General features: G+C 34.5%; 1 protein-coding gene across 2 annotated transcripts in view; it reads left to right on the forward strand.

Annotated features, from left to right (window-relative positions):
• The window catches only part of LOC126750502 (neo-calmodulin-like), an 80,247-nt gene extending 54,243 nt beyond the window's left edge, over positions 1-26,004 (forward strand). Inside the window, exons 1-6 of one of the 2 annotated variants that reach the window (XM_050460146.1) lie at positions 6,409-6,566; positions 6,648-6,802; positions 10,792-10,927; positions 19,759-19,894; positions 20,320-20,468; positions 20,526-26,004. In XM_050460146.1, coding sequence (XP_050316103.1) covers positions 6,716-6,802; positions 10,792-10,927; positions 19,759-19,894; positions 20,320-20,468; positions 20,526-20,557 — 540 coding nt within the window. In that variant the 5' untranslated portion in view covers positions 6,409-6,566; positions 6,648-6,715 and the 3' untranslated portion in view covers positions 20,558-26,004. Of the gene's footprint in view, positions 1-6,323; positions 6,567-6,647; positions 6,803-10,791; positions 10,928-19,758; positions 19,895-20,319; positions 20,469-20,525 lie in introns of those variants that run through there. The other variant, XM_050460138.1, reaches the window with a different exon arrangement.
• The last annotated feature ends 1,577 nt before the right edge of the window (positions 26,005-27,581 follow it).

Raw genomic sequence — 27,581 nt, forward strand, 5'->3', positions numbered from 1 at the left:
CTTAAAAAGAAGCAACATAACCCCTGGTCTACCCAAGGCTTGCGTACATCTGCTAAGAACATGCGCTTATTATCTCATCTTAAGCAATTTTCAGACAGCGCTTTTTTTCATGAATACGTAAGACTTTACAAAAAGATTTATCAGAGAACTTTAAAAGCCGCCAAGGATATTTACTATAATAGGAGACTGGCTAAATCTAAAAATGTGGCTAAGGAAACATGGTCGATTGTTAATGCTTTGAGAAATAAGCCTTCTTTGTCGAATACTATCTCCACTTCATCTGAGAACCTTAATGATTATTTTGTAAATGTGGCAAATAATTTAATGAGTACCATAACTCCTTCCCATGATCCACTTTCATATCTTCCCATTGCAAAAGGGAATTTCCACAGTTTTTTCTTTACGACCGTAGTGTTACCAGAGCTTTGCAGTGCAATTAGGGAAATCAAAAACAAAGGCTCTTCTGGAATTGATGGACTTACCCTCAAAATGTTTTCAAATCTGCCCGAATATACATTATGTCATCTTATTACTCTAATTAATCAGTCTTTTCAAAAAGGTGTTTTTCCTAACTGCCTTAAGTTGGCGATAATAATTCCACTATATAAAGGAAGAGACAAAAATCAATCTTCCAACTATCGCCCTATCGCTCTTCTTCCCACACTTTCAAAAATTATTGAAAGATTGGTTAAAAAAAGACTTCTATCATTTTTGCTAAAATATAAAATACTTATTTCCCATCAATTTGGATTTTTAAATAACAAGTGCACAAATGATGCTATGTTTTCTCTTTTTAATAATGTATACTCTAGCCTTAAACAACCCACACCCTACAGCAACAATTTTCTGTGATTTTTCTAAAGCCTTGATTGTGTTAATCATGACATCTTATTAAAAAGTTGCAATATTACGGGTTTAGAGGAGCGCCTTTTGAATGGTTTAAGTCGTATCTCAATAACAGAAGTCAAGCTGTAAGAATTGATTCGAGTATGTCTTCTTGCAAGCCAATACAAAGTGGAGTGCCTCAAGGTTCCGTACTTGGCCCTATTTTGTTTCTTATCTTCATCAATGACATTGCTAATCTAAATATTAACGGTAAAGTCTGTCTATTTGCTGATGATACTAGTTTTACCTGGAGTAATCCGGATATTTCTACACTTCATAGAACCAAATCAAGTGATGTAACTACTATCAAATCATGGTACGACTTTAATCTCCTTTGTCTCAACATTTCCAAAAGTAAAATGTTGTCCTATAAAAATACCTTGTAATCTTTTGTACTTGGTAACGCAACAATTGACGAAGTTGATTCTGTAAAGTTTTTAGGGCTGACTGTTGACAACTCGTTAAAATGGGACACACATATTGACTCTTTATCAAGAAAATTAAGTTCCGCTTGTTTTGCGTTAAGATCAATTTCTAAGGAGCTTAGCCTGTCTACTTCTAGAACAGTTTATTTTGCCCTTTTTGAATCGCACCTTCGATAAGCTCTTCCATTCTGGGGTACATGTAGTGCAACTCAATTTGACCGTATTTTTAGACTACAAAAGAGAGCTTTACGTTATACACTGAGACTTAAATACAGAAGTCATTGCCAGCATTTCTTCAAAAAATTTCAAATATTAACTCTTCCATCTTTATTCATATTTGAGTCCATTTGTCTAATACGCAAACACGGTTCAGCATCTGATAGGCCTTCCCATAGTTATCCACTTAAAAACACGGATTTTTTATTTTTTTAAACATTTTTTACATTTTTTTTTAACATAGAGAGATTTTTAAATAATTTTTTTTGATAATGTATACATTAAATTATATATTTTATAATAATATTTTTGACTACTTACAATTTTTAAATTGTATTAATCTGTATATATTGTAGATATTCTATTCTATTTATTTATTTATTTATTTATTTTAAACTTTATTTTGTTTTTCTTTTCTTCAATTGTGTTTTGTTTCTATTTTTGTGTCTTTTTTGTTTTACAGCTTTGTCTACAAATTGTAACAATTTCTTGACAATAAAGCATTGATTGAAAGTTTAGCAACATACCATTTTATTGGAAAAAATAATAAGTAAATAACTAATTAAGTTTGCTGTTCACAACACATTTTCAAAGTCTTAAGTCGGCATTTACTAGGGTGTTTACCCTAGGATTTTATGCATTTAATTTTAGCCTTTTATAAATGTATTATCATAATAATTGTTCAAAATGTCGTCCTCCAATCTGAATATACCGATTTAAACGTCGCACATGACTTCGGCGGACTAAAATTTAAAATAACTAAAAATTTGATACTTGTTTTGAATTATTCCAAATTCTGCTATAATTCGTCTAATTAGGCCGTGTTCTATTTCTACTGGAGTTTCGTAGACCAAAAACTTTACATTTTTCCACAGGAAAAAATCTAGCGACATTAAATCGGGTGACCTAGGAGGCCAAGAAACTGCTCCACTGTTATCGTTTTTAAAGATAACAACACACAAGCGTTGTTGGTAAATCTCCAGCTATAAAATTTTTAAACATTGACATTGACGTTCACATTTTGAACAATTGTTATGATGATATCATGTACAAAAGGCAAAAATTAAATGGATTTTATCCTATTTAAGCAATTCATCGTCTTTCTAAATTTTAATATACGGGCCGTAGTGCCGTACTGACACTTTTCCGGACATGGGTCTCTATACTCAAATGTTTTCTACTGTTGCACTGAATAACCCCTAGAAGTTTGATCCCATAGTTCTTAAACACCCTGTATAGCTGAAAATTTCCTCTTTTAAAAATGTGGGTAAAATTAACAACAGAGAATCGATGAATATATTTGTAAACAAAACACCCTCCTTGCCCCTGAGCACATGTTGAACTCAAACAAAGTTGTTGTTTACTAATTCTAGTCTTTCAATGTTCTAAGGGCTAATGCGAATTAAAGCAAAAACGCTTTGGCATTACACAGCGGTTTTAAGACGAGGTTTTAACGTTGACGTTAACTTATTTTTTATTGCCAACCTAAATAATTTATTGTTAAATTACTCATATAATTCTTTAAATTTTGCGAAAACACGATAACTATTTCCTATTTCACCTATTTCAACACAATGTCACAAAAGCATGGACAAGAATTTTGGAATGCTGCAAGAAAATTAAACCTTGGCTGTAAGAGGAATTCTGGCTTACCAGACAAGTTTTTAAATGCAACTGCTCTTAGGAACTATTTTTCAGGTTTAAATACTACGGCTGATACAACTTCAAATGAAAAACTTAATTTTTATAAAGCTAATAGGTATTTTGACACAAGGTCTTACCTAAATTTTACATAATTGGATGAGCCAACATTAATTAAAATCATTAAAACAATACACTGTAACGCAATAGGTGAAGACTTCATAGGCTTAAAAGATCTCGAAATGTGCCTACCATATCTTACAAAACCATTATTAAATATTTTAAATAGCTGCTTATTACAAAATTTTTATCCTACAATTTGGAAAAAAGCTATTTTGAAACCTCTAGCAAAGGTGGCTGATCCAAAAGGGTTTAAAGACCTCAGACCCATTAGTATACTGCCTCTGGTTTCTAAAATTTTAGAAAAGTTTGTGCACCAACAAATATGCAGCTTTATCGATTTTTACAATATCATCCCGGACTGCCAATCGGGTTTTAGAAAGAACTTTAGCACTACCACGAGTCTAGTACACCTTCTTAATAACTGTAGGATAAATGAGGAAAAAAAGGAAATAACATGTCTTGGATTATTGGATTTTAGTAGAGCTTTCGATACTTTAAACCACGAAATGTTATTAGCTAAGCTTTATTATTTTGGTTTTTCGAATAACGCGATTGATTTCTTTAAGTCATATCTTAATAATAGAGTGAATTGCGTAGTAATCAACAAGGCTTCTACAACTGAAAAATCAAGTTATTATCCTGTATCTACTGGTATTCCCCAGGGTTCTATTTTGGGGCCGTTGCTTTTTTCATTGTATGTTGCAGATATGAAATCCTGCATAAAGTACTCAATGTTACAACAATATGCTGACGATTCCCAGCTGTATACTTCATTTTCACGTGAAACTCTACCCATAATAGAAGAACAATTTAATAAGGATTTACAAAATATAGATAACTTTTCCTGCGACCATAATTTGAAATTAAATTCGTCTAAATCATGTATAATTTTTCTGGGTGGTGGAAAGAACGCCCTTAATGCAGCAACAACTTTAAATGCAAAAATTCGTAATGAGCAGCTACCAGTAGTACGAGAGGTCAAAAAACTTAGGAGTATACATTGATAGCGGTATTTCATTTCAAACACATATAAAGAATAAGCTCAAAATTGCATACATGCGCTTAAGAAAACTTTACGGCTTAAAAAATCATTTACCTCCTAAAACTAAATATTTTTTATGTAACACACTTGTTTTATCCTTATTTGATTATTGTGATGTGGTATATTCGGATTCATTGACTGAAGACTCCGCTTACTCAATACAAAAACTTCAGAATTGTTGTATGCGTTTTTCCTACAAAATTCCATTTAGAAGTCACATTTCTCCTTATTTAAACAATAACTTAATTCTAAATATGAAAAATCGTAGAAAATATCACATGTATTCCTTCGTGTATAAAGTTATAAAAACTAGAGAGCCATTATATTTAGCTAACAATTTTACAAATTTTCTTCATGAGCATAACACTAGATTTATAAATTTATTTAGAATACCACAACATAGAACAGCAAATTTTCAAAAATCTTTTGTTTTTGTCGCCTCTCAACTTTGGAATAGACTTCCGGCTAATTGCAAAAGTTTTCCGTTTACTGCATATAAAAAATATATTCGTAATAAACTGCTTGATTCTCAAAAAAACAATACTTAATCTACAGTAAAAATTAAAAGAGCTGAGCCGCTCGGTCTTCTATTGCTGTCTACTTATTATTGTTATAAATATTAATTAATTTACCTTTCCTGCATATCCAGAACCCCCGCCTGCTTCGCCTTACTTAAATACTTGAATATGATACACAACACATGCATGTCTCGATTAATTAAGAAAATCTTTTTTTTTTTTTACTTTTTACTTTTAAGGTTTTTGAAGGGCTATGCCACACAGGTTCTATCTTATGATGAACCTGTGTAAACGGTTCTCTATAATCGAGGCATGGTCCTATTTATCATGTATTTGATAGGTTGTACAACATATGTATATTATTATGCTACAATATTGTATATGATTATTTATTTACCTTCATGATAAATAAATTTGTTTTGAATTTGAATTTGATAATGCACACAAAATCAAAGTGAAAATTTTTTCTCCCTATCTCGGTTTTCAAATAAGAATTTCTTAAACATGAACTAGTTCCAGTCTTACGTGCCTTATATCCGAATCAGTTCGATCCAGATTTGTATGATGAAAGAATCTGGATGCAACAAGATGGTGCTCCCCCACATTATGCCCGTAATGTACGCCAGTATTTAGATGATAATTTTCCAAACAGATGGATTGCTAGAAGGGGTACAATCGAGTGGCCGGCACGTTCTCCCGATCTCACCCCACTTGATTTTTTTCTGTGGGGACATCTGAAAAGTCAAATTTATATGAGCAAACCAGGAAACCTAGACGAACTCAAAGAACGTATTAGACAAGAAATCCGACAAATATCTCCAGAAGTGTTAGAAAATGTCAGAAACGAATTTTATTATCGTCTTGGGCTTTGCCAACAAGTAAATGATGCTCATTTTGGGCAACTTATACCTTAAACGCAACTTTTAATAATTTAATGTTTTTTTTTTCGTATTTCTCCTTTAGATAATCACAAAAGTAAATAGGACAATTTAATCAGGAAAAAGGGCTCTTTTTAATGAGAGTTTAAAAAAAGTGGCTTTCCATTTGAAAAAAAAAAGTTGGGGTTAATTTGGACCCCCCCCCTGCAGGTGAAAAAATACAAAAACTATCTTGAAATGTGAAAGAAAATAAACAAAAATCGACGGGTCTCAGGAATTTTGCGAGATAAAATTTGATTAGTTTTAACTGAATTTATTCCAGTTAAAGTCACCACACTGTATACAGAACCTTAATGCGCATTACAGCAAGATCATCCTCATGGCTCATATTGAAAATAATGCGAATTAGGAACGCTGAAACGGTTTACGGGTGTTTACAGATGCGTTTTATGTTAATTCGCATTTCGTTGCGTGTAAGCATGATAAATATTGCTTAGGTCGAACGGAGTGCTAAACGGTCCGTCGTCTTTTAAGACGAATGGGATATTGAATGGTTCACGCTGATTCTTATTAAATTTTGTTTTTTGTCTTTTAGGCACGAAATAAACCAGCAGATGGAAGCGGCCACGTGTCGCAACCGCGTCCACGCACGCCCACTCACGGTGCAAATAAGGGAGGACCGAAGACGCCTTGCAAAACGGCACAGAAGCAAGTAACCGCGCAGCAAAAAGGGCAGCCGATAAAACAGGCGCCTGCCAAAGTGGAGGCCGTCAAGAAAACAAACAAAAAGAAGAAGGGGAAACACCACCAGCACGACCTAATCGTCACGATTAATTTGGTAAGTATAGACAAAATAAGAGGATGGGAAAAGTCACCTTAATGTCGCATGATGTCCAAGGAAAATAATTTATATAAATAGATTTAGGTATTTTAAGCCCGGACGGCGGCTACAAAGTTGTCGTCCACCGTTAAATAACCTCGCGGAAAATGACAAATAACGACACCCAAAGGTATAACAAGGAGTATTCCCGATTAAAAAGGTTAACAAGTGAACTCGAGGTTCAACAGACCAGTGTAAGTTTTGGGTTTGTGTGTGGGTGTGTGTGATTTTTTTCTGCTATAGTAGTGCCTTGGCCAAAGTCCAGAATTGGAGGTTTTTGCCCGTCTTTTTCAATACAAAGTTAAAATCTGACAACTCTGGAAGGATTGAATTGGCAATTATTATAAGTAGGAGGTTTGAGAATAAACAACATATTTTGACATTCTCAAGTTTTCAAAGCCTCCTTGCCCAAATATTGACATAGTCGTGGCAAAACTAAAAAACTTCAAGGCCAAAATATTAAAAGTTGACGTAGGAGCTGTCACTTTATTCGGCATGTCATTTAGGGAGCGTTCAAGTATTATACAGGGTGTCTTCTATAAAAACCGCCAAACTTTAAGGGGTGATTATACAAGTCATTTGCAACAAAAAAATCGTATAACATTTTTTCGAAAAGTTGTTAGTTCTTCGAGTATTTAACATTTTTTGATTCTATCAAATTTCTTTGTTTTTTTTCATATAAATAAGAATATCTTCGTTATTCTTCCCAGCACATAAAATGTAGATGTACCATCTGAAAGAGAATTAAATTTGCTATAAGATGCGTATATTTAAGTTTTTGAGTAATTTTTTATACTAGGTGTTAGAAGTTAAAGTTAGTATCAGAAGTTAAATGTAACATTTGGGAAATGTGCAAAATTAGTAGTATCTTCTTCGTTGTCGTTTTTCTAAAAATTTGATAAATAGGGACATGTTTTTTTTTCAGCAAAAACTACTGCATTTAATATGCTTTCCAATGATATACTTACTTTTGTGATAGCTATTTGTTTTCACCGCAATATCATGGGCAAAAGAAAGAAAACCCCAAAAATTGAAAATTTTCAAATTTTATATTTCTTGATTGAAAATCAAATATATATATAAAATTAAAAAATAAAATATATTTTAATGTGCTCCAGGCATAAAAGTCAAGGGGCGTAAGGTCAGGGCTTCTGGACGGCCATCTTACCGGACCGTATCTTCCGCTCCATGTCTCCCCAAAGCATTGATTCAAGGAATTTTGCACAATTTTGCTATTATGGGCTGGGCATCCGTCCATTTGATACCAAAGTTCCTGTCTAGCAGCTAAGGGGATTTCTTCCAGAAAGTCAACAAGGTCATTATTTAATAAATTTAAAAACTCATTGTAATTAAGCCCATCAGGAAGTATTACAGGCCCGAAAAGGCGACCTCTTATTAATCCTATCGATACGTTGACCCTTATCTCATGCTGAAAATGTGAAACAACAGTCGCATGAGGGTTTTCTGTATGCCATATATGGTTATTTCTTAAATTCATTATTCCGGCTCTTGTAAAGGTAGCTTCTGTTCTCCACTATTGCAACTTATTCAAGTACCATCTACAGAATTGAAGCCTCACCTCACCATCCACTGGCAATAAATCCTGGACTTTTTTCAAATGAAACGGATGCAAATTATTTTTTTAAAGAACTCTATGTACAGTGGAATGGTGAATCCTTAATGCAGCACCAATGCGGCGATTACTTCTAGATCTATCTTCTGTAACAGCTCTCATATTCGCAGGTTCTTGTCTCCAGCGTTGACCATTTTGACCACCTTCTCTAATCCGCAAACCTCGAAAGGAACCAGTTTCCCCACAGCGTCTGAACACTTCTGCAAATGTACTTCTATGAGGTTGTCGTCTATTAGGAAAACGAAGCGCAGACTCCCTTGCTGCCTCCCGCGAGTTCCATTTGCGACACCGTAAATAAATAAGATCACCTCTTGAAGTTTGGCGGTTTTTATAGTAGACACCCTGTATAACAACTTTTAGGGATTGTTGACCCTCCGCTAACCGCTTACTCATCGTTTAATAAATTTACTTATTTTACCAAAAAAAATCAGTTGAAGAGAACATCGCCGGCAGAATGCAGCGCGATTTGTAGGAGATGCAGAAACTACATACATCAGAAACAAAATATGTCCGGGAGAAATTTGAAACTTTGCATTACCTAACGCAGGGCTTAATACCATCCTCCCCCTGTATTACACCGTAACGATTAACCTGACACCCACCCTCTCCCGTACTCCTCCCGCGTTGCCTAATACTTGAATGCTCCCTTATCACAAAAAAAGCAATTGGCAATTATTTGCTACTATACACTAAATATTAGATTTTATAAAGTGGGTTTGGAAATAAATAATAAAAAGGCCAGCTTTAATTTCTCGAAGCCTCCTTGACTTAAAAATTCATTATCTTAACATAGTTTCAGAATCATTAATATTACATGAAAATTTAAGGGCGTAATCCTTGGGTCAAAATTCAAAAAAATTTCTTTTAATTTTGTCAAAGAAAAATATATCTATGCATTGGTCGTATATCACAAACAATGAATGAAAAAAAGTCGATTGTTGGTCAAAATTTAATTAAACTAAGTTTTTGTTATTGATATTGTTGCATTTTTATAATCATTTCGAGTAAATAAAATATTAGTTTATTAATTAAATGCTAGTAGGTGACCCATATTTGTATGTAAGTTCACAATGACTTTCCTATACTTAAAAGTTTTTAACATTTTCATTTCAAATGAATGAAATACAGTAACAGAGCAAAGCGAATTTACGAAGAGAGATTGCCGAATCGTGCTATTCCACATAGTCGGTGAAAATCGTAGTTTCAAGAAATTGACTGCTAACAATGAACGATCTCGTACAGTTGCAACTGTAGACGGCGAAGAGGCAATGTTATACCAAATTGAAGAGAACCCTACAACAAGTACAAGAAAGATTGCTACAACACTAAATATTAGTCAATCGACAGTCTCCAGAATATGAAAGAGGAAATTCTTAAATCCGTACCACTTACAGCGAGTGCAAGCACTTTAACCAGGTGATTTGCCTCAAAGACTCCCATTATGTCGCTAGCTGCAACAAAAAATAGGAGAAAATCCTCAGTTCGTGGTAAGAATATTATTCACAGATGAAGCAACGCAATTATGAATTTTTACAATAGTCACAAATGGGCATACGAAAATCCGCATAGAATAATGGAAAGTCGGCACCAACAATAATTTTCCTTTAAATATGTGGGTGGGAATTATTGGAGATAATTTGATTGGTTCATTTCTTTTGCCCGAACGATTATATGGAGATGTTTACTGGCATAATCTCAAAGAGGAACTGCCTGCATTCTTAGAAGAAGTCCCCCTTGAGCTGTATGTATCAAATGTAATTTATGCGCGATGGTACTCTAGCGCACTCTAGGTTAATTGATCGAGAATATTTAGATATAGAAAATATCACAATCGTTGTATACGCCGCGGAGTTTTACAACCGTGGCCTCCGCGATATCCCGATTTAAAATCATTAGACTTTTTCCTCTGGGGTTACCTAAAACAATTAGTTCATATTACTCCAATTGAAAATAAATAAATAAATATTGAAAACTCCAGATATTTTTGAACGAGTGCGGCAATCAGTGGTTCGTAGGGTAGGTGCTTGCATCGAAATTGGAGGGCAACACTTTCAACAAATTTATAACCTCTGCTCCTAGTTTGTGTTTTACATCATGTTAATCACTTGTCCCCTTTGTAAAACCCTTTGATTTTATAAGAATTAAATTCAATAAATAAGATGGTTGTCATTGTTGTATATTTAAAAACTCAAAACATCAAAAAAATTAAATTTAGCACTTTTGAAAACTTTCCTATACCTAATTTCGTATGGTTATTCTCGTTTACTTTCAAATTATTTAGAAAAATTGAAAATTAACTTAGAATTTCAACGCCCCATATCTCCGCAGAGAAGCATTTTCCGACAAAGGTTTATCGGGAGTTTTTCCAATATTTTGACCCAAGGTATACGCCTTTAAATTTTCCTGCATTATTAATGACTCACCCTTTATATTACGTCTACGATCGTATAAAGTAGCCTTGGATATAAATCGCTTGACTTAAAGATTCATTATTTTAGCATAGTAAGGGTTGCCAAATTTACTTTAAAAAAATTGTAATTTCTTTCGTAGACGGAATATGGCCTATCAGAAGACCAAGTGGCGGAATTTAAGGAGGCCTTCATGCTCTTCGACAAAGATGAAGACGGCACCATCACCATGGCGGAACTGGGCGTGGTCATGAGGTCACTAGGACAACGACCGACAGGTAAATGAGAAAAGTTTAAAACTCTATTATGAACCATTATCAAAGAAAAATCCGGAAAATTGAATCATATATAGAACGAAAAGCCGAGCATAAAGGCCTGCCTCAACCAATCGTAGTTTAAACCGATTACAGATTTTGAGCATCCGGCCGGATTTCAAAACCGGTCAGAGATGTCGGACTCTTTTTTCAATTTCATTTTCAGTTTCTTTTTGTTGCTTTTTTTGTCGATTTTTGCTGGGTTGTGATTTTTCCGAGAAATTCAATTTCGAATCAGCGCAAAGTTAATTGAAAACTGCTTTATTTGAACGAGTTTTTCTATTTATTCTCATTAAGATGCCTCTCATCCGCTATTTTGACAGTATGTACTGTCATCACTATTACCCGCCTACGTACCCAAGATCACAAAATATCCATAGGTCAAAACTGTCAATTGCCAAGTATTCTTTTTGAAGGTTATGTAATACGTTGACGTGTCGCGGTTGACACCAAACTAGCTATAACAATGGTATTTTATTATTATTATATTGTAATACTATTTTATGGTATTACGAATCAATGTTTCCTAAACGAAATATATCGTAGAAACTTATGCTGCGCTTTTTCAGTAGCTTGAATATGAATATTCTAACGAGGGCTCCAAGCACATGAATAATAATCAAGGTGTGAGCGCACAAGAGACTAGAACAAAAAGACTAGACTTCAGTCATTATAATATATTTGTGAAAAGAATTCTGAAAACAGATTAATAATTTCTTCTCAGGAGGAATGCCACAATCCTTTATTTTTATGTTCACATTATTATGCATGCTTATTGTATTATTACGCTTATCGTATGCGCAACATGTATCGAAAAGAAGTCCCTATAATATCCATCACACTTTAAACAGCCAGTACCTGGATCTGTACCTTATTAGTTGATGCTCCAGGTAAATGGGTTGCCTCGGAAGCAAAAATCCCTTTAAACCATATACTATTTGGGATATTAAAATCATCCAAAAAGACAAAGCTTGCTGGGATTGAGGATACGCTTCTGATACTGTCTCAAGGCATTCACTAATTTCAACACACTTTTCCAAACGAGGAAAAGTGTGAAGGAAGAAGATTCTGCAACAAAAATAAATTGATTTCTCTTTATTTCCATTTGGCTTGGTTTTTAAACAGAAGTGGAATTTTTTTTATGGTTCACTACATTTCTATGTAGTAATACATGTAATGTTCATGAACAATAGGTTTTCATTTTTTATCGCACTGAAGATCTAATATAGGCCAAAACGTCGACAATATTAAAATTGAAAACCTTGAAAAATTGTTTTATGTGACCCCGCATTCAATTGATTTAGCAAGAAGCATCAAAAATGTTTGGGTCATAAAAGACAACAATTGAATTAAATTGTAAGGCAGTTCCCATCGTGCCCCACCGAGGGTTACCTGAGCCAATAGTTTTGGAAAAACCAGGCACTCCGGTTCGAAAGAATTTATGTTGCCGAATAAGCTGTAAGTACTGTTTATAATAGGTGTTTGAACCTAACGTGCGTGAGTTGAAATTGCGTCTTAAATGCCAGTTCGAGAATTCGCTTCTCGTTTCCTCCATAGCCTTAATTTCCAGGCACCCGGACAGGCTGCCTCCTGCAGCTCACCTTTACTAATTCCTCCAGGACATTTATGCACTCCAGCACGAGCTTAGAGCTCACCTTTTCGACCGTATTAACCTTGATGACAGCACTGCTGTCCGAGCAGACTGTAGACTGACAGTATTGCGGCGTCCGCAGTTTAAGATTTTCCGTCCGTATTTCATTCCGGAGACATCTGTATACCAGATGGTTCCCCTCTTTAACAATGAAAGCCAATTGAAGTCCTGCCATCGATTATTGCCTGCGATATGCCTTTAAGATTCCATATAGATACTGCCCATCAGAAGAAGGGGACATTTCTGTACGGCCTGTGAGTTGTGACCAGATTTCTTGTATGTGATCATACTAATGGAAGATGACACTCATGTGAGATTGCTACCCCCCCAGCCCGTAGCTCACCAAGGGCATGTAATGTAACCTATGCGTAGTCCTCATTGCATCGAATTGCGCCAGGTGGTGTAGAGGCGCTTGGAAGGCTAAGGAAGGCTCAACAGAATCTCAAGCGCTCTAGTTAGGGTCGTTCGCATGGAAGTCATTAGGGTTAGGCATGCAAGGCATCGGATAGAGTCCAAACATAAGTGTAAACATACGTGTGAGGAAATTTTCATGGATCAGTCACAAATCCCGGGCTTAATGAAGCTTTCTAACCAATCATACAATAAACCTGACAGCATTGTGTCAGCTTTTGGAGATTATTTCAGGAGTGTATACATTTCACAGCAATCATCCTATCGTCTCTGAACCTGCCTTAACTTGCATAGACGTCGTCGCGCTACCAACATTATGACGGCGAGCAAGTGTCTCAAAAGCAAAATGACCTCTGGCCCAAATCTAAGTCCTAGTTTTTTAACTAAGGACTGCTCTGTGGTACTTACAGATCCTCTGCTCCACATTTTTAATCTGATCCTTAATAATGGTATTTTTACCAATATCTGGAAGCAAGCCAAAGTTTGCCCTATCTTTAAAAAGGGCGATGCTGGAACAATAGAGAATTACCGTCCTATATCCATTCTGTGTAATTTCACAAAGTTATTCGAGATGGCTCTATATAAATGAACTTTTCTCAAGGTTAACCCCATGCTGGCCAACGATCAACATGGCTTCGTTTCTGGTCGATCATGTACTACAAACCTAACATTCTTTTCTTAGTTTCCAAGGTAAAAACTGACTAAACAATTAAAACTGAATGAATTGTCACAAAGCGCGTCCTTTTTAAAACCCGATGGAACAGTTTCGAAATATTTAGAATTATCTTCATTGTTTTTGCCGAAAGAGACTAATAATTTTAGGAGAATACTGACAGTCAAAGCAAGCAAGTATACAAATTCTAGAAAATTAGAACTACAGTGATTTACAATAATTTAACCTAAATAACCTAAATTGGGGCTAAAATGCGGCTCTCGAACAAGATGAAATACTTAAAAACTAAACACTATAGATAAAAATAATAAACCAAACGTAAGTAGAACCCTAAAGAAACCCTACGATTCAACTTTAACTACAGAATACTAATAAAAATAGTACAAAAACTAGGAAAATAATTAACGTATTTACATTTTCATAATACTGCTCCCCTCTCAAGTTTGATCGTCCCGATCAAACATGGGACCACCCGAGTCATGATAGGGCGCTAACCGGACGATGTTTACAATTTTCATCTTCGTTGTCGGATGTCGCTGGATACGGTACACCACGTCGTTAATTCTGGTGACCACATTGAATGGACCTTCCCAATCCTTCTGGAGCTTTGGTGACTTGCCCTTCGTCCTCCGTGGATTGTATAACCAGACTTTATCCCTAGGATTAAAACCGGTAGAATTTGCCTTTGTGTCATAACGTGATTTCATTCTGTTACTTTCTAGATGAAGTTTATCCCGTGTTTGTTCGTGAACAATTTGTAAACGCTCTTGTAAATGGTCGACGTACTCCTCAAGGGTTTCAGACTTATGGGGTCTTCCAGTAATAATGTCCAAAAGTAAACGAAGTTCATCACCGTAGACAACTTTTGCCGGGCTTTTTCCAGTTGACTTGTGGATAGAAGAACGATATGCCAATAGGAATGGTTGTATACAGGTATCCCAGTCGGTTTGCTTAGAGTTTACCACAATCCTCAAATAGGTTTCAAATGTGCGGTTAAATCTTTCTACCATTCCATCAAACTGAGGGTGTAGTGGGTTGTACGGGTCTTATTGATTCCCAGCAACTGGCATACTTGTTGGAATATTTGTGACTCAAAGTTCCTTCCTTGGTCTGAATGTATCTCTCTGGGTACACCAAATCGACAAATCCAGTTCTGGAACAGCACTTCAGTTACTGTCGTTACTTCTTGGTTTGGAATCGAATAAACCTCGGGCCACTTACTAAAGTAATCCACAGCATCAAGAGCATATCGGTTTCCGGAGCTACTAGTAGGAAAGGGTCCTGCTACGTCTATGGCAATTCGTTCAAAGGGTGCACCAACAAGATACTGCATCATCTTTCCTCTTGTCCGGGTTCTTGGGCCTTTGCTTGACGAACACTGCTCACACTGTCGGCACCAGCGTTCAACATCTTGATGACTGTTCAGCCAGTAAAACCGTTCTCTCACTTTTGCCAAAGTCTTACTAACTCCAAAATTTCCGCCGCCGACACCGCCATGAACAACTTCAAGAACTTCGGGAATCCGTTTTGGAGGAAGGACTGTCAGATATGTCTTTTCTTTTCCATCTACGCTCTCCCAGACTCTTTTTAACAATCCATCTTTTATAACCAATGAATTCCATTGAGACCAATAAGCTTTTAGTTCTGGAGATTTGTCAGAAATATCTTTCCGTTCTGGTTTTCAAATTTCTCGAGATTTCAGTTCCTAAAAAAGACCGAATACTGGGTCATCACAGTGATCTTGGATTAAACTAGCTACATCCCACTCTTTAGAACTGTGAAGGCCAATACGATTACAACTAAATATCTCTGGATGCTGTTGATTCCTTTTTAAAATAATATTGACATGTTTCAATACAGGGTCTTCTCGATAAAGCATCGGCATTGGTGATATTCGCCTTTCCTATGTTCTATTGTAAAGTCATACTCTTGTAATCGTTGAAGCCACCTTGCTATTTGTCCTTCGGGATTTTTAAACTGAAACAGCCATTTCAACGAAGCATGGTCAGTTCTAGGGATTTATCGTTGACCATACAAATATATATGGAAATGTTCAGTAGCTTTTGCTGCTGCCAATAGCTCTCGTCTGGTGACACAATAGTTTCTTTCTGGTTTTGGTAACGTTTTACTGAAATAAGCTATCACTTGCTTGCCATCTTCATATTTTTGTGATAGAACGGCCCCAATTCCAACATTACTTGCATCGGTATCCAAAATAAAAGTTTGTCCAGGAATCGGATATGTTAAAATTGGAAATGTGCATAGTGCTCTTCTTAACCGTTGAAATGCTTTTTCACAGTCTGTTGACCAACTAAATACCCTTTTGTCCTTCGTGAGCTTATGTAGAGGCTTTGCAAGATTAGCGAAATTTCTTACAAATCTTCTGTAATAGGTACAAAGGCCCAGAAAGCTTCTTAACTGGTGTTTGTCAGTGGTCAATTTTCGATTGCTTCTACTTTATCTGGATCAGTCTTGACACCTTTTTCTGATATTACATGACCAAGGTATTGAACTTCTTTTTGAAATAAGTAACATTTTTTAGGACTTAGCTTCAGGTTGGCCTCTCGGAGTTTAACAAATACCTTTTGAATATTCTTCAAATGATCTTCAAATGTTTTTCCCAGTATGATGACGTCATCCAGATAAACTAAACATGATTCCCACGTCATTCCACGTAAAACTGTTTCCATAAGTCTCTCAAAGGTAGCTGGAGCATTGCAGAGTCCAAAGAGCATGACTGTAAACTGCCAAAGTCCTGTTCCAGTCGAGAATGCGGTCTTTTCCTTATCTTCTGGGTGCATCTTTACCTGCCAGTATCCACTGTTTAGATCGAGTGTTGAAAACCATTGTGAACCTGATAGCGTGTCCAGGGTGTCATCAATTCGTGGTAGGGGATAACTGTCTTTCTTGGTAATGTCATTTAGTCGCCGATAGTCTACACAAAATCTAGTGGATCCATCCTTTTTCTTCACTAGCACAACAAGAGATGTCCAAGGACTCTGAGAAGGTTCTCCTTGTGTCCTCATTTCTTGAAGCATTGAGGAAACTTCTCCTTGTTTAGCTATCGGAATTCTTCGAGGTGCTTGTTTAATCGGAGCATTGTCTCCAGTGTTAATTCGATGCTGCACCAAATCAGTTCTTCCCAGGTCATTATCGTGCAAGGAAAACGCATCTTGATTTTCTTCAAGAAGACATCGCAATTTACTAGACTGGTCCATGGTTAAATTGGCAGAAGATTTTTCAAATCGCTTTTGTAAACATACAGGAAAAGGTCTGTTTGGATAACGACTTCTATCAGCATTTTTCATGACTGCCACTACTTCAGAGCATACGCCAATATTCTCTCCTTGTTTCAGGTGTTGATCATATCTTTTTAAACTTACCATTCGAACCAAAACAGTAGATTTTTTCTGCGTAGATAACGTCTTGACTGGAAAAATTCCTTGACTATATAGTTTGCAGTTTTCCATGGGCTCAATCAAAACAGTTTCTCCCTCTTTTTTTCCAGTTGTAGCATTAATCACCAGCTCTGAATTTGCTGGTATGGTAATATCCTTGAATAACTTAACGACTCTGGTATTTACTTTATCTTCATATAGGTGGTGCATAAAAATCTTTTCATTTCACGTCGTCAATATCCGGTTATATAAATCCATTTTAAACTGCTGAGCATTCATAACATCTAATCCTAATCTAGGCTGTTGGAATGTTGTTAAGCCAATGTGACTGTAGCTTCATGCAATCCAAGAATCGGGATGCTTTTTTCATTTGCAGACTCCAGAATTAAATTGGGTGGTGCTGAAAGCCTACAGTGTGCTACAATGTTCGGCTTCACGATAGTATAACTTGAGCCTGTATCCACTACCATCTCACATTCACGGCCGCATATTTTTCCCGGTACTACCAAACTGTCTCCAGGACGTGGCAGCCGGTTTAGTCTTATACGTGAGGCTTGGTAGCACCCAGCCAGCTTGAAGTTGAAGTTTTCCTGGTTCCTTGGATCTCTTAAAGGCTTGGGGCATTGACGTTTAAGGTGCCCCTCCTCATTGCAATTCCAGCATTGCAATGGTCTTTTAGGTTTCCTCGCTAATAATGATTCAATCTTCTTTAGGCGGTCTTCGAGATCACTTTCCGAAGTTCTGATTTGTCTTATTCGTGTCTGCCTTGTAGTTGCTTGAAAAGCTGCCTCATATTCTAGTCCATGGGCCAAAGATTCTGAAATACTTTTATGATGAGCCATCCTTAGAGCGTGGTTAGTATCTGGATCTCGAACTCCGTCAATAAAACAAATTATAGAAATTTGTTCTCGGAACTCTGTTGGAGCTGAAGGATAAGCCAGATTTACTAATCGAGCAACATCGGCCTCAAACTGTTGGAGTTATTCATCGGGTTGTTGTCTTCTAGCTTTCAATTGAGCCTGGTACACTTGTTGTAGATGGGCTTCACCGTATCTCATCTCTAAGGTACGCACCAGTACGTCGAAATTGAGCTGATCCTCAGATGGCACCATTCTTAATATTTCTGTAGCTTCTCCTCTAAGGCTTAGCTTAAGATTGATTGCCTTTTCTTCGTTATCCCAGCGATTTCCCCTAGCAGCGGCCTAAAATTGATTCAAATAGGTATACTCCATGCTTCTTTGCCGTCGAATTTTGTTGGCTTTACTTTCATCATTGTTTGCATTCCAGGATCGGGATGAAGAGGAGTCCGTTTTACTTTCATCTCTAGTTCTTGGATCTTTTTTTGTACTTGCCCCAATTCTTCTTCTACTGTTGCTTCAAAGTTAGTCATTAATTGTTTCTGATTCTTCTCTAGATCTTCTTTAAGTTGTAAAACTCGTTCCTCTCGTTTTCTGTCTCGTTCCTCCTGCTCCTTTTTAAAATTATCTTTTAACTTCAGTAAGTCATCTTTCATGGTTCGAATCAGGTCTTCATTTTCTTTCTTCAGGTCAGATTTAATTGTCTTAAGTAAATCTTCCTGTTTCTTGTCTCGCTCTTCTTGTTCCACTTTTTGCTCGTCAAACTTCCTTAATAGCAGCTCCATTAATTTCTCGGTCTCCATCTTGGCCTGACTTCTTGTTAAAGGTATCCACTAAAATGAGCTTCTAAATATCCCACTTCTGACACCAATTGTAACGAAATTCGGGAACACACTTTTATTGTCAACGTCAAAAACACTAACCTAACTCGCCTTGACTGTCGTTTAATTGTTTCCAGGGTAAAAACTGACTAAACAATTAAAACTAAATGAATTGTCACGAAGCGCGTCCTTTTTAAAACCCGATGGAACAGTTTCGAAATATTTAGAATTATCTTCATTTTTTTTTGCCGAAAGAGACCAATAATTTTAGAAGAATACTGACAGTCAAAGCAAGCAAGTATACAAATTCTAGAAAATTAGAAGTACAGGGATTTACAATAATATAACCTAAATAACCTAAATTGGGGCCAAAATGGGGCTCTCGAACAAGATGAATTACTTAAAAACTAAACACTATAGATAAAAATAATAAACCAAACGTAAGTAGAACCCTAAAGAAACCCTACGAATCAACTTTAACTACAGAATACTAATAAAAATAGTACAAAAACTAGGAAAAGAATTAACGTATTTACATTTTCATAATATTATTATTATCATTATTATTATTATTATTATTATTATTATTATTATTATTATTTTTATATGGGGTTTTGATTTGATTAAATTTGGGATTCTGAAGATTTAATAAAGACTTCTGTTTTATTTATGTCATGTTAAAGTAAGGTTCACTGGAAAACACAGTTCTAAAAAGCCAGCCTGAAGTCAAAAATGTAATAAACATCTAAGACATTCTCATTTAAAAGCGTTTCTAGTTAATCGATCTCCCTAAAGAAAACTTTATCAGCGTCAAATCTCAACTTATCAAGCGTTTAACGGAAATTGCCAATTTTCAAATAGAACGATAATTTAATTTTATGTGAAGTTATGCAGCTGTGTAAAGTTTCAATAAAGGAAAATTACAAATACTCGTCGAAAATGGAAACTTAATGAAAATTCTTTCCGTCTCTTTTTTCACTCTAGAAACTGAACTGCGAGATATGGTTAACGAGGTGGACCAAGACGGCAACGGTACGATCGAGTTCAACGAGTTCTTACAAATGATGTCGAGAAAGATGAAAGATGCCGACGGTGAAGAGGAATTGAAGGAGGCTTTTAGGTAACCTACTTCTTTGAATGATTTTATTATGATTATTGATTGAAATAGGGCAATTATCTATATTCATTTTAGGAAGCTGAGTTGAAAATTCTCTATTTTAATAGACATTTTTTTGTGGGAATCAATGACGTTTTCAATCAATTTCCTATCAATGCCCTATTTTAGGATGTCGAACAGGCCATTTTTATTAAGTTTTTCTCTAAGAAATCATTAACGTTATAAGACATAGAAGGCAGTTGCATCTAAATACATTTGGCCTCGTTCCAAAAACGGCTGCGAGACATTTCTAAAAGATTCATTCGCCAACACAATGCGTCCTCCATATAAACTTTTGTCATCTTTTGTTTATAGTTAAGTGATCTTTTGTTTCAGAAAAGTTTTTCAGGTCAAGTTCATATTTTAAACTATTAAAAGGCATTTTTTAGGGTATTTGATAAAAATAACGACGGCCTGATATCGAACATCGAATTGCGTCACGTGATGACCAGTTTGGGCGAACGTTTATCCGAAGAAGAAGTTGACGACATGATAAAAGAGGCCGATTTGGATGGTGATGGTCAAGTGAATTATGAAGGTATTGCCTTGTTTTTCTTTGCTGTATTCAAGCAACAATTATTGGTTTTTTTTTTAGAATTTGTGAGTATCCTGACTTCCAGAAACTAGTTTCAGAGACTGCAAGAAATGATGGTCCAATATTAAAACCAAAATTTAAAAAATTGACTGCTTTTCAACACGGCTCTATACTATGAACTTTTAACAAAATTTTAGCTTTAATTTTTGTTGGATATGGCCCTCAATTTCGAAGAAAGTTTATTACTACTATTTTGCCAAAAAAAACTTTGTCTTCCTTTATCTAATATTTACAAGGGCATTCGCTTAAGTTAAAGCTAAAATTACTATCTCTTATATTATACATCCATTATATTATAGGTTTAAATTTTAGGCAATTTATTCGGTAAATGTTTGTACTCACTGGATATAGATAGAATTGGTATAAACTGGTTGAGGTGTAAATATTTTTTATTTTATAGAAGTCATATATATTTATATATTTTTTTGCCATCGTATTTTTTCCGAAAACAAGGTCGTTAATAGGATCCATATTATGATAATCAGCGACTCTAAACATTTCAAAAGATTTCTTAAAAATTCTAAATGGCCAGTATAAAATAGCGCGAAATGTGAAAGATTTAAATAATTATTAGAAAATATTCAGTTCTTAAGTTTTAAGTTTAAGTTCAATTTTGTGTCTAAATCAGTGACCCTAAAAATTTTTAAAAAATCGAAAATTCAAAATGTCTTGTAAGAGGTGACACATAAAAGATTTGAAAATAGTTAATGAAACTTTAAGCTATTAAAAATTAGTAAAACTTACATCCATTATGAAAGGGTTCCTTGGGAAATATTTTATAAAAGAGACATTCTTCTTTAAAGATAAAATTAATATATATTTAAAATAATTGCTTAAATTAACAGAAAACAGTTCCGTCACGAATTTGCATAGTAGACAGTAAAAATGCTATGCAATCAGGCGAATAACCGACATAAACCCTCATGAACCTATAACCCATATTATTAAAATATACACTAAGTATTCTAAAATACTGTTTATTATATATACATTTATTATATATAAATTTATTATATATACATATTTAGGGTCAAAAAGCAGGACCTTGTAAGTAACATTTTGGACATTTTTCAGGAGAGCAATAAAACTGTTTAATTTTTGTAATAAACGACAAGTAATGATTTTTTTCATATATTTATTTATTTAGGAACATAATGACATCAGTCTAGAAAAAAATAATAATTTTCTTTTTTTTATAAAATAAACTACATTTACGAGGTACTGTGTCTAAATAAATTAGATACGAGGAATTGCATTCTTAAAAAACTACGAAAAAAACACAAATAAATTTTGTGTATTTTTTATTACAGAAAATAAAATAAGAAAATATTCAATATTTTCTGCAAAGGAGTATTAAACATTATAAAAATGTGTGTACTAATACCCTAAACCTATTTCCTAACATAATTAAATACCTATTAACATTCTAATAATATCATCACATTATTAGGTACTTCAAAAAGTTTGTGATCTGGTCTTTTTCTAAATTTAAAAACAACATCTTTTTATAAGAGTATTTTTTATGTAGCAGCCTAATACAAATAAAATTAAATTAAAAAAATGAAAAATAAAAGCTGACAAAACCAAAGTAAGGCAACTGTTCATAAAAACTCCAACAATCTTTAGGAATTGTAGCCATGTAGCCTTAATGCTCTGTAAATTATCATACTTTTTTTTCGTAATTGGAAGAGGCGATTGGTAAAGAGGCGGAAATATTACATTGTTAAAGTCAACATTTTTTGGTCTTAGGGGAAGGGGGTGAAAGTCTTCTTTTGCCCATTACAATCTTGTAACACTCTAATATTGGTCACAATAGCCCTATCATTATTCATTCTTGAAGGCCGAATCTAGACATACTTTAAAAAATCTTTATGGCCGTAGTATTTGAAAAACTCGTAGCCCATATTCTTTACCAAATAGGGATTTTTAATACGTGCTTGCTTAGTGATTTTTAAATAATCACTTGGTAAATAGATTTCTTTGTTTTTTAAGCAGATTTCAATAGCACTATGGACAGAGTCACACTCCATCTGAGTGTGACCATTTACCAAAAACTTTTGCGTAATTGAAACATCATGCTTCTCTGATAAATAAAGAAGAGCATTAGTGAGCACACTATTCCTATTTTGCGCCATACAACCATCAGAATAAATAATGAAAGGTCTTTTGGCCTCTTAGGTTAAAAGTTGCTCTTGTAAGTAGTCTACTAAAAAGGAAGCATAAACAGATGCTTGCCCAGCGGCAATAGTTTCGTTAAACCAATAACAAACGGCTTGGTTGTTGACTAAATTATAAATCGTGAAGTTATGGCAACACAGTTTCTGTTTATAGTACAACGTGCTAGCTGATATTTGCGGAGATAGCTTCACAGCTTGCACATCCATGGTAATCATGTGAAACTCACCATTTCGCCTTCTCCTTATCTATTTCCTTTCCACGTCTTGCTGATTTTTTTTCTCAATGTGTTCCTTATATTCTTCCGCTTGTATATTTTCGTTTTTATACTTAAAACAGACATCACATTGGTCCTTTTCAGGTCGGAATATTGAGATTTTCATTTCGACGGCAAGTTTAGTCATTGTAATAATTGACATTGGATTTTGCCTCTTTTCTTGGCATTGCCTCATGTAGACACGGTTTAAATCGGACCATGACTGAAAAGACTGTTCCAAGTACATTCTGTTGGTATCTTTTCGACAGTAATGTGAAGGAAGCTTGTTTAAATTTTAAAGAAAGTTTCTGTCATTTTTAAAAGTATCTTGTCGTTTTTCTCTCCGGCTTATATCGGTTTGGTTGGTACTAGCCATGCCATTTTCAGAATTCATCGATCAGGATCGTACGGACCATTCTTCGAGATTAAGGGTATTCAAGTACATTTTCTTACAAACAGTAATGGATTGATTACCGATAATAAAAGAATAATTTAGTGTTTGTGATCTACGAGATGAATCGATTTGTTTCGACGGCCTCTTTTTACCGCATACTTTGACAGTATTTCCAACAAACACTTTTCACTGCTCCCAAGTCATATCTTCCCAGAACTTCTTGAATAACTTTTCTCGATCCTCGTTTGAAATAAGAAAACATTTTTTTGTAGCATTCTTCACTTTTTCTTTGTTTAAACACTTACACCTTTCTTTTATCTTCATTTCCTGGCGATGTTTGTTTTGAAACGTATTTTTTTGATTTTTGGGCTTTGTGAATCCCATGTAGCTTTTGCCTATCAGCCTTAGTTTTTTATTAATAGCCCTTTTATTGTATTCTTTTCGCTTTCTATTTTCATGTTCACCTACAGGTTGTTCTTCTAAATCGCTATCCTCTTCTGAAAGTTGCCCTTGCGGTCCTTTATTTGAATTGTCTTCGACCATACTTTCTTCAGATGAGTCGGGGTCATCGGGCTCCATAGTGGCGTCGTAATCAGGAGCAGACAATGTGTTTTCTTCGGGTACGTCATCCGCAAATGAATTTGTAACGCTCTCACCCAAACTGGCTTCCATAGAGTTTGTTTTGAGGATGGGATCTGATATCGTATCTTCTTTGATTTCCATATTTGCCATTTGATCGGGAGAGGTGCTAAGAATTCCTGGCTCTTAATAGCTTTCGAATACGACCTCCGCATTATTGATTAGTTCAGAAATATCCTCAGGGCTTAGAATTTGGTCCAACTCAAGCTCGGGTAGACTCATTGTTAAAATCACTTATATTTGAAAAGTTCAGGTCATTTTTAGTTACTGTATTTAATTTATTTGAGTTTAGATTTTTAGCCATTGCCACCGTTTTTCTTGCTCGGCTAGACATTATAATTGTATTAGCAGTCTTAAACAGCAACTCGTAAGCGGTAATACAATTTAAAAATGCAAGACCTCCTAAGTGTTACCTGGAAAAAAATGTGGTTTAGGTAAAGAAAAATGATATTTATTATAAAATAAATTAAACACAAACTACTAACAACAACTTTAAAACAACTATTTTCAAAGTGATATAAAATTTTAGCTATTTTAAACATCTTACCGGCCAAAAACACAAAGCACTTCCACGAACAACAACAGTAACGGTTGCTAACAAGGGTTAACTGACAAATACGAGGTAATGCTTTCAAAACTGACGCGAATGTAAATACGAGGTTATGATTTTTGCGATTTGCCGCTAAAATTAAAAACTGATTAATATCTAACTTGGTCAACAGATGCCACCATCTATTGTAGGCATAATGGTATATTAAAACGAATTTAGCCAAAAATGTTAGTTACGAGGTCCTGCGTTTTGATCCTCGATATTATACTACAATAATATTAATAATGTTATAAAATTATATGTTTATTATTTAATATAAATAATTATTATATGTTTGAAATTTTTAGCCTCGCAGATGACGATACGGAATTTTCGATAAATCAGCGACCCTATTTTTGACCCCAAATTTGAAAATAAATTCAATTGAAAGTTTGAAAAAACTATTAGGAAGATTTGAAATTCAGTTTTAGGTGTTTTTGAAAACAACCGGGTACATCACAAAACACCTATTTTCCCAATTTAAAATTTCAAACAAAAAGCTATACATATTTAAAAATTCTTATTGAGAGATGCTGATATGTCTTATTATGTATCTAAATCAGTAATTCTAAAATTTTGAACTGAATTTGACACTGATTGATTATAACACGTATAGAAAGACATTGAAAATTCTATGAAGGAAATCGGCAATTAAATTTTTAAGTTCAAAACGGTGGATCTGATTAGAAAAAGTCTTAATTAATTTAAATATTTCAAGATTCAAAATGGCGAACAATATTTCTAATTTTTAATCATTTAATTGTTACAACTTTTAATAATTAAAAAAAGGATATTCTTCTGAGTAATACAAGAAATAGTACAAATTATCTAGTATAAACTCTGACAATATAATTTATTTTTAAGCGACTATCTAAATTAATTAAAAACTGAAAATCTTTATTATCCTGATTTTTTATGGTCAAATTTTATTTACGCCTCAAATTGGTTGATTTCCAAAAAAAAGCTTTTGATGTTCCATAAACTTCTAAACCTAGAATATACTCTAGCACCAGCGCACTGCTTCTTTATATTACTGTAAAGTATATACTGGCTAAATTATATAAAATATTATCAGTTAGGTATATAGAACCTTCTTAGTAGGGTTCACATATGGATTTGATATCAGTTTTATCATAACAGGGTGTAGCAAGTATATACCTGAAAAAAAAATACATAAAAAAAGTTATTAGATGTGATTGTTAAATGTGATGGAGGCTTCGTTTATTATGTATGTATATAAAATCATTGACAATATACACCAAATAAATAATATGTTTTATTATATGGTTTTATATAAGACATTAATAAATCACACATTTACATTATTATAATTTGTTAAATGTTATAAATGTAAAGTCTATATCACTAGGGGCTAAGCTAAAAATGATATATTATTGGAAAATAAAGTTGAATCGTTGTGAGAAGATTTCATGTGGATTTTTTATGCTCCCTTCATTATAAATGACGTAATTTTTATTAATTATTAAACAAAATATTTTTTGTGTAAAACCAATGGCAAGGACTCGCTATCCATGCGTTGAATAAATTAATGTTCTTTTTTATACATGTATAGTTTTCTAGTGTTCACGGTTAATAAATATGTTTATTCTACAGAATAAACATAAAGAATTTCTTGATTAGAATAATAATAATAGCAATGCTTTATTTGCCTAAATTACATTTGAAAATATTTAGCATCGTCAAATATATATAAACGATAGACTAAAATGTCCAAACTACCGAATAGAGAATAAGCTGTCATTTATTAAATATAAAAGATTTGTAACAGACTAGTCAGGTTTAAATATTGCCCGACCCGTAGATGTGTTCTCGGTTCACCCAGCAGGTAAAGACTGTCGTCCTTATCGGTTCTCTCTAGCAAAGTATATAGATTTCAACATTGTTAATTGTGTTTCAATATTGTTAGACTGTGTCTCTAGGGACTGTAAGTGCGGCCTACATCTGGTGGTTTTTTTTCCACCCAGCTGGTGGAAAAAATGAAGAATGTCACAAAAAAAAAACAATTTGTCTAGGCAATAAATTCAAATAAATATTAATATTACTAATAATATATTAATACAGCAGCTTCCCAGGAACTGGTATCTTCGATCTAACCTATTGGAATCTTTTAAAAATATTTGCCAAACAAAATATTTAATATTCTTATACAACTTGCAATAAGTACATCAGGTCATTTTCCAAATGTAACATTTAAATTAATCAATTTGCAACTATACTCTTGGATAATGACTTTGACACTAAGGGATCCCTCTTTTTTTTTAATAAAAACAATACCTTTACCTGACGATGACAAACTATTCGTTGTTGTCATCAAGTTCGGTATTCGAGTCCGAACTAACTTCAACGTTATAGGCCTTAATTTTGTCAAGGGATACGATTCCCTTGTACCTCCTCTGTGAACGAGAACAACCTTTTACATCTTCAACCACATAACGATCGTGGTCTAAGATTTTTACTATTTTATACGGTCCGCTATATTTTGGAAGCAATTTACGACTTTTGCCTTCATTAGCCACTATATTGGTACGTACTAATACTTGTTGATCAACATTATACTTCTTTCCTGCACAGCGTCGTGCATTATATTTTTCTTTGCAGTTCTTTTGTTTGTCGATAATAGCGATTTTTACCTTTTCTCGAGTTTTCGTTAACTCATTATCATGCGTGGACTCTAAGGAGCCATCAAGCCACTCCTCTCGGAGAATATCCAAAAAGCAATTCATATGGCGATTTTGTTGTGGTTGAATTCGTCGTTGAATTCAAGCCCCAACAAACTTTAGATACCATCTCATCCAATCTTTCTTTATCAGTCGTGGATGCTGCGAGATAAGACAGTATAGTATAGTGCAATTATACCGTTCGACTTGACCATTCGCCCTTGGTGTTGCTGTTGCATTTAGAATATGCTTTATATTAAGCTCTTTACAAAAACCGTCAAGTTCTTTGCTCGTGAAACAAGAACCTCGATCGGTTATAATTCTT

The sequence above is a fragment of the Anthonomus grandis genome, chromosome 1 (assembly GCF_022605725.1).
Source record: "Anthonomus grandis grandis chromosome 1, icAntGran1.3, whole genome shotgun sequence".
NCBI lineage: Eukaryota > Metazoa > Arthropoda > Insecta > Coleoptera > Curculionidae > Anthonomus > Anthonomus grandis.